An 8,090-nucleotide genomic window follows, 5' to 3' on the forward strand; every position below is an offset into this window, starting at 1 on the left:
GGTGGTTTTGGTATCCAATATATGAACTGAGAGGAAGTCAAGTATATGGATGGAAACCATTTCTTGAGAACTACCATTGATTGTGCACTTTCACAGAAAAAGGAGGAGTGGAGAACGCAGGCTGCAGACAAGATTGTATTATTGATAGCTTTGGGAAAATGAGGAGAAGGAAGGCATCTTGCTAGGTAGCACAGCTCAGGGAAGACCATCGTCTTGAGGAACAAGAGCCAATGGGGTCCGATGAAGACCCTAATACTGACAAGGAAGGGCCAATTCCACAAATGTGAATCCCAAGAGCAAACAGCAGAGTGAAGAATCATTTCCAGTCCTGTCAGGAGATTTGACAAACACCTTGGTAAAGAGCTGAAAATGGAATATCAGGTGCCAAAATCCACCCTGCCACGCAGTGCGAATCATGCCGACCTTCCCATCTGTCACCACACTTTGTCTCCAGAATGGAAAATTCCACCCTTGATGATTTATTTGTGAGATGCAGGCATCACTGGATAGATAAGCACTTATTATCCATCCATATCTGGTGGTGAGGCACCTTCTCAAACAATTGCAATCAATGTGTTCTTGGTACCACCTAAAATGCTGTTAGGAAGGGAGTTTCAAGATTCTGACCCAATGACAATGAAGGAACCTCAATAAGGTTCCAAGTCAGGATATTGTGTGGCTTGGAGTGGAACTTGTTGGTGGTGGTGTTCCTATGCATCTGATGTCCATGTCCTTCTAAGTGGCAGAGATCGCAGGTTTGGAAGTTGCTGTCAAAGGAGCCTGCATGAGTTCCTGCAATATACCTCATAAATGGTACATACTGCTGCCACTGTTCATCAGTGAATGTTTAAGTGTGGTGGACAGGATGCCAATCAAGCAGGCTGCTTTAGCCTGGATAGTGTTGAGCTTCTTAAATGTTGTGGAATGGCATTCATCCAGGCTGGTGGAGACTATCAAACTTCTGACTTGTGCCTTGTAGATAATGAACAGTGTTTGGTGAGTCAAGGGGTGAGTTACTGGCTGTAGAATACCCTGTCTCTGACCTGCTCTTGTAGCCACAGTATCTATAGGGCTGAATTTATCAAATTCAGTTTCTGGTTAATGATAACCACCAGGATGTTGATTGTGGTGGATTCAGCAGTGGTAATATTATTGAATATCAAGGGTAGATGGTCAGAATCTCTCTTGTTAGAGATGGTCATTGCCTGGCTAATGTTACTTGCCAAGTATCAGCCCAAGCCTGAATGTTGTCCAGGTCTTGCTGCATATTGTTTCGGAATGCAATTAGCTGAGGTTTACCTAAGGAGTCCCAAACGGTGATGAAACATTACGAGAAAACATCTCCACTTCTGACCTTCTGATGGAAGGAAGGTCATTGATGAAGTTGCTGAAGATAGTTGGGCTAGGACACTACCCTGAGGAACTCCTGCAGTGAAATTTTGGGACTGAGTTAATTGATTTCCAGCAACCTCAACCATCTTCCTTTTTTATAGATACGTTTCAAACAAGTGGAGAGTTTTTCTCTTGATTCCCATTGACTCCAGTTTTGCTGGATTTCCTTAATGCCACACTGAGTCAAATGCTGATGTCAAGAGCAGTCATCTTATTTCACCTCTGGAGTTCAGCTCTTTTGTCCATGTTTGTAATGAGGCCAGAAGCTGACTGGCCCTAACTGAGACCAAACTGAGCATTAGTGAGCAAGTTGCTGCTGAGTAAGTGCCACTTGAATGCACTGTCGACCACAACTTCATCACTTTGCTGATGATTGAGAGGAGACTGATGAGACGACAGTAAGTTGGATTGGTTGGTCCTTTTTTTGTACAAGATATACCAGCACAATTTTTCACATTGCTAGATAGATGCCAGTGTTGTATTTGTACTAGAACTGGCTAGGTGAGCATCTAGTTCTAGAACACAAGTCCACAACATAGATTTTAAACTTTTCCCACCTTCTGCCTCCAATGCCATCTCCACATGGCTACAATTCTGCCCATTGATTTCAGAAGCAGGTGGGACAAAAGGAGATCATTGCATAGGAGGCCATAATCACAAAAGCTCTTCAACTTCTCACAGAGTCATAGAGGTTTACAGCACCAAACAGGCTCTCCAACTCAACTGTCCATGAAAACCTTTTTTTTAACCACTAAGCTAGCCCCAGTTGCTCACGTTTGGCCCATATCCCTCTACACCCACCATTTGACAGTCTATCCATGTAACTGTCTAAATGCTTTTTAAAAGCCAAAATTGTACCTGCCTCTCCTACTACCTCTGGCAGCTTGTTCCAGACACTCACCATCCTCTGTGTGAAAAACACTGCCCCTCTGGACTCTATTGTACCTCTCCCCTCTCACCTTAAACCTATGCCTTCTAGTTTTAGACTCCCCTACTTTTGGGAAAAGACACTGACTATCAAGCTTATCTATGCCCCTCATTATTTTATGGACCTCTATAAGATCAAACCTGAGCCTCCTATGCTCCAGGGAAAAAAGTTTCAGTCTACCCAGCCTCCCCTTATAACTCAAACCATCAAGTTCCAGTAGCATCCTAGTAAATCTTTTCTGCACTCTTCCTAGTTTAATAATATCCTTTCTCTAATACGGTGACCAAAACTGTACACAATATTCCAAATGTGGCCATACCAATGTCTTGTACAGCTTGAACAAGACGTCCCAACTCCTGTATTCAATGTTCTGACCAATGAAACCAAGTATGCCAAATGCCTTCTTCACCACCCTGTCCAGCTGTGACTCCACTTTCAAGGAGCTGTGAACCTGTAACTCTAGAGTTCTATAATTCTCCCCATGCCCTACCATTAATTGAGTAAGTCCTGCCCTGGTTCGACCTACCAAAACGCTTCATCTCGTATTTATCTAAATTAAATTCCATCTTCCATTCATCAGTCTACTGGCTCTATTGATCAAGATCCCATTGCAATCCTAGATAAACTTCTTCACTGTCCACTATGCCACCAATTTTGGGATCATCTCCAGCATTGCCAATCATCAGAGACATCTCCATGCCCTGCCTGTGAATGTCTCTTTAGCAGAAATATTTTGGAATAACATTTGTACAAGTTTAATGTACTCAGTAGCTGTGGCCTGGATAGGAGGTGACTCCTGATCGTCTATTGAAGACATTTGGATGGTTGACATGGCTGATCTGAAGCAGGGTCTAGAGTCTCAGCATTGGCTTGGGCAATTTAGCCCAGGTGTCCAGGTGGCACTAACAAAGGCACCAACAGATTGTGTGGTAGGGGAGCGAACATGCTGTCATTCTGTGAGAGAACAGGAGGTGCATCTCTCTTAGAGCCAAAGCCACGCTCCAGTGACTGAATGCCACTGTCAACTTTGGTCTCCTAACCATAGCCATCTGTGCTTCTATGGCAGTTGTCAGAGTTATCAGAAGAATATCTGTCATGTGGCAGACATGTTGTGCTCCTAGAGCTTACTGTTCACTCCATGTTGTCTCCATGCTTTACAGGAGGCTTTGACATTAGATAGGGCTGGATTCTTTGATATGCTCAGCCATTGTGAGTGAGCTTGCTGGCAGTGTAGGATTTCTGGTATATGTCCATCAGCTGCTTTTGGTATGATGGGCCTTGGAATCAGCATCTGACTTCTCTGCATATGAATTAGTTTTTGATTTTGCTGTCTAGTGGCCTTGCAGCTGTGGCAGTCTATCCCTCTGCCTTAACACTTGCACATTTCTGCCCAGTCCTGCACTGCCATTCTTCAGTTTAGTCTCTAATCTGTTTATTACTAATAACCTAGGATGTCATGGCAGCACAGTGGTTAGCACTGCTGCCTCTGCACCAGGGACCAGGGTTCGATTCCAGGCTTGGGTCACTGTCTATGTGGAGTCAGCACATTCTCTCAGTGGCTGTGTGGGTTTCCTCTGGGTGCTCCGATTTCCTCCCACAGTCCAAAAGATGTGCTGGTTAGGTGCATTGACGGCATGGTGGCACAGTGTTTAGCGCTGTTCCTTCACAGTGCCACGGACTTGGGTTCAATTCCTGGTTTGGGTCACTGTCTCTGTGGAGTCTGCATGTCCTCCCAGTGTCTGCGTGGGTTTCCTCTGGGCGCTCCTACAATCTGAAAGATGTGCTAGTTAAGTGCATTGCCATGCTAAATTCTCCCAGTGTACCCGAGCAGGCACCGGAATGTGGTGACTAGGGAATTTTCACAGTAACTTCATTACTGTGTTAATGTAAGCCTACTTGTGACTAATAAATAAATTTTAAAACCTGAAACAAAAAAGATTCCCAACTCCAAATGTAGAAGGAGAGCAAAGAGAGATAAATGGTTCATGAAAGTGTGCATGGCAATTTATAGCCAATGTGATTAGTGAGAGAGAAGCAATAGGTGTGTCGAGACCCTGCCTGACGTCTTCTCCAGCATTGCCGATCATAAGGGACATCTCCATGCCCTGCCTGTGATCGTCTCCTTCAAGGGGGCAGAGCTGTTCAGGTGGACTCTGCCTCCTCCTGCTTGGACTTTTCTGCAACTTCTCCTGCAATGTGCTGCTGGCATCAGTGTAAGGTATCAGAAAGTGTACCTGCCCCAGTCAATTCATTGATTCAGGGAGGGATCTTGAGTCCGCTATCACCCCCCACAAGATTGTCGCATGGGCTCCAGATGCTGTGAAACCCGAAAGTTGTGAACCTCACTGATTTTTGCCCCCTTGCCAGCGACATGACCAGATTCACATCCACAATGGGCACAAACCTGATTTTCATACATTCCAATAGATTTCCATATCACTAAACTCCCTCCCCCATTAGATATTGACAACCCCCCCTGCCAACTGTGCTGGCATGAAATCACATTGGTCACACGGTTTACAATAGATGCAGCATCCCCCAACTTCCAGCCACCACCACGTACTCCTGAACCCCATCCCCCCCAGTGAGGTTCCTGCTGGGGTCTACCTCTAGCTCTGCCACCTATACCAAGAGGCAGTGCCAGGAGGCACATGGCCAGGTCATTGCCTGGCCATGTCCCTCTCTCCCCTGGGGGCTATACTCACCTTTATACCCCAGAGGGGTGGGGGGGGTCACTGCCAGGTTGGCACTATGCCCATGCTAATCTGAGTGCCAGCCTGATAGTATAAACCTGGCAGTGCCAATCCATGCCAAGTGGCAGAGCCAGAGGTGGACCACAGTGGGAGCCTCATGGGAGGGACGGGGATCATTTGTATGTGTTGGTGACTGGGAGGGAATGCACATGGGAGCTGTGCAAATGTGGAATTCCCACATTTTGGTGAGATCGCTGCCATAGAGTGTGTTAGATGAGTTGAAGGGAAATGAGGTTTACAATAGCAATGAATGCGAAGAAAAGGAGGTGAAGTGAATTGTGCTGCAGTGATTGTAGGAAGGTGAAGAGAAGTGGAGAAGGAAATATTGTGAGTATTAAGACTGTAGATGGTCAAAATACAAGCAGAGGGCACAAGTATTTGTACACTGATGGAAAGAGAATGAAGGGAAATCAAGAGAATGGAATAAAAGCAGAAAGGCAGATTGAAGGAGGGAAGCACAGGGACACAAATTCTACTCTTATCTGTGAACAATCCCACTGGAGATGAGTGGAGTGCTGGGATCCCTAAAAAGAGCTACTGTGCGTAATTCCATGGGCTGATTGTGCAATTCATAAGATCATAGATCATAAGATATAGGGAGCAGAATTAGGCCATTCGGCCCATTGGGTCTGCTCCATCATTCGATCATGGCTTATAAGTTTCGCAACCCATTCTCCTGCCTTTTTCCCGTAACCATTGATCCCCTTACCAATCAAGAACCTATCTATCTCTGTCTTAAATATGTTCAATGACCTGGCCTCTGCAGCCTTCTGTGGCAATGAATACTATAGGTTCACCATCTTTTGGCTGAATAAATTACTCCTCATTTCAGTTGTAAATGGTCGTCTCTTTATTCTGAGCTGCACTCTGGGATTCTAGTCTTTCCTACTAATGGAATCATCTTCCCTATGTCCACTCAATCCAGGCCTTTCAGTGTTTTGTAGGTTTCAAGGAGATTCCCCCACCCCCTCATCCTTGTAAACTCCATCAAGTACAGATTGCTTCTCATTTTCACAAATCCAGGCCTTAGCCATTCTTATGTTACTGGGCTTTAGGCTGGGAAATGATTGTAATTCATGCACTCAGGTGGTTGTGAACTATTTATTGGAGTGTCTTGCCACAGAGCTTCTCCATCTTCCCTTAGTGACTACAAAAGGAAGGTATAGTCTTGTTGTCTTGTACCTGTGCATGATGCAGTGAAACACAGTAATGGAAAATGCCTGAGTAACTTTTTGTTTTATCAGCCCTTTTCTAACTTTAACAGGGGGACCGCAAAGACCGGCCTCACCAAAGTTGGAGCGTGACGGTAAGAAGCACGACAAGGGAGAAAAGGGAATGGAAAGTGGCACATCGTGTAACGAGCTATCCAGCTCCAGTTGCGAAAGCCAGTCAGAAGCCAGCACTCCGCAGGAGAATGTCCCTTGTGCAGCGCAGCCCGCACCATCTCAGCCTAACACCCTGACACTGGACCGGCCTTCCAAGAAAGCCCCCATTCAGTGGATGCAACAGCCCGACAAACGCAGAAACAGCGAACTCTTCCAAACGCTAATGAACAGTTCCCGTGATTCAAGCCTCTGCAAAAAGAAAATTAGTGAAAAGCTGAGCGCCGAGGACGAGATGAAAAAATGCATCCAGGATTTTAGGAAGATCAAAATACCCGTTCAGTTTCCCGAGCGTAAACGCCCCTGGCAGTCTGAACTATTACAGAAATATGGACTTTAAGTTAAGACAAAAGACTAGTTACAGCTTGAGTTCTGTTTGAAAAAAGGGTTTGTGGTTCTGAGTCACCCGCTGTCCGTCTTATATTCTCTGTCTTATCTGTTGAACTGTGATAAGATTGCAAAAAAAATCAAAACCCAAAAGGATGCCTGTCAGCTGATCGGTCAGACATTTGTCCTGCAGTCCCGCAACATGACACGAGGCATACCTGTACGCTTAGAAAGAAAGTTGTTCACTGGAAGTAAACATTTTTCTAATAGGGTCACCTAATCTACTGGCAGGCCATGCAGTTAGAATGTGTATCTACTGTAGCACGCCTCAGTCTGATTAATAACTGTAGCAGAACTAATGGATTCTCCACCATTGCATCGATGTGTCAGAAACAGTTATGCATGGCCTTAAAGATTTGAGTGGTGCAGCTCCAGAAAAGTTGCGTTTGTGGCCATTTATAAGATCACTCTGACCGCTACCAGCTTCCTGCAGTTGCTTTGCTCCCCATTCACACAAGTCTAAGAGTACAGGCTGCCATTCCATTTGAAAAAAAACTGAAATCTCCAACTTGACAATGTAATTCGTAGAACATTTGCTTTTAATTTAGCCGTAGCTTGCATAATTTTAATACATAAACAATAAATATCAAGATTTATGCTTTAAATATTTTGAAAAACTTAAAAGTATTTTCAGTTTCAGCATTACATTGCGTTAGCAGTCAAAAATTTAAAAATATCTGAAATAATTGAATGAAAATAGGGCGATTCATCTAAAGTATGTTATTTCGGGGATGTGGATGCTTAGGTTGAAAGAGTTCTTTGTGCCTTAGAGGAGCTTTTCCTGGATCAGTGCCCAGACACAGTGAGTTGTCTGGGTACAGGGAAACGTGGGAATTCAGAGTCATCGGAATTACCGGTAAAGAAATCCACCTGACTTTCCTGTTCATCTCAGAAATCAGGTGGTTTGGTTTACATTCCAGCTTGCCCAAACCCAGGACATATTCTTGTCAACATGTTTTCAATTTTGCCACATGTAATGTATAAATTGCATAAGGTGAAAGGGGAAAGATTTAAAAGGGACCTGAGGGGAAACCTTTTCATGCTGAGGCTGGCGCATATATGTACTGAGCTGCCTGGGGAGGTGATAGAGGTGGGTACAATTATAACATTGAAAAGATATTTGGACAGGTGTATGTATAGGAAAGGGTTAGAAGAAATGGAACAAATGCAGGCAAACAGAACTAATTCTGTTTAGAAAATCTGGTTGCCATGGATGAGTTGGTCAAAGGGTCTGAATCCATGCTGTAT

General features: G+C 44.6%; 1 protein-coding gene across 5 annotated transcripts in view; it reads left to right on the forward strand.

The window, feature by feature from the left end:
* The window catches only part of LOC145349758 (BTB/POZ domain-containing protein KCTD8-like), a 199,177-nt gene extending 192,382 nt beyond the window's left edge, over positions 1-6,795 (forward strand). The window contains exons 5-6 of one of the 5 annotated variants that reach the window (XM_080198326.1): positions 3,877-3,883; positions 6,385-6,795. In XM_080198326.1, coding sequence (XP_080054452.1) covers positions 3,877-3,883; positions 6,385-6,795 — 418 coding nt within the window. Of the gene's footprint in view, positions 1-3,876; positions 3,884-6,337 lie in introns of all 5 variants that reach the window. The other 4 variants (XM_080198318.1, XM_080198310.1, XM_080198305.1 and 1 more) reach the window with 4 other exon arrangements.
* Positions 6,796-8,090: the final 1,295 nt, after the last annotated feature.

This window comes from Carcharhinus amblyrhynchos, chromosome 1 (assembly GCF_965287045.1).
Source record: "Carcharhinus amblyrhynchos chromosome 1, sCarAmb.v2.hapA, whole genome shotgun sequence".
NCBI classification, from domain to species: Eukaryota; Metazoa; Chordata; class Chondrichthyes; order Carcharhiniformes; family Carcharhinidae; genus Carcharhinus; species Carcharhinus amblyrhynchos.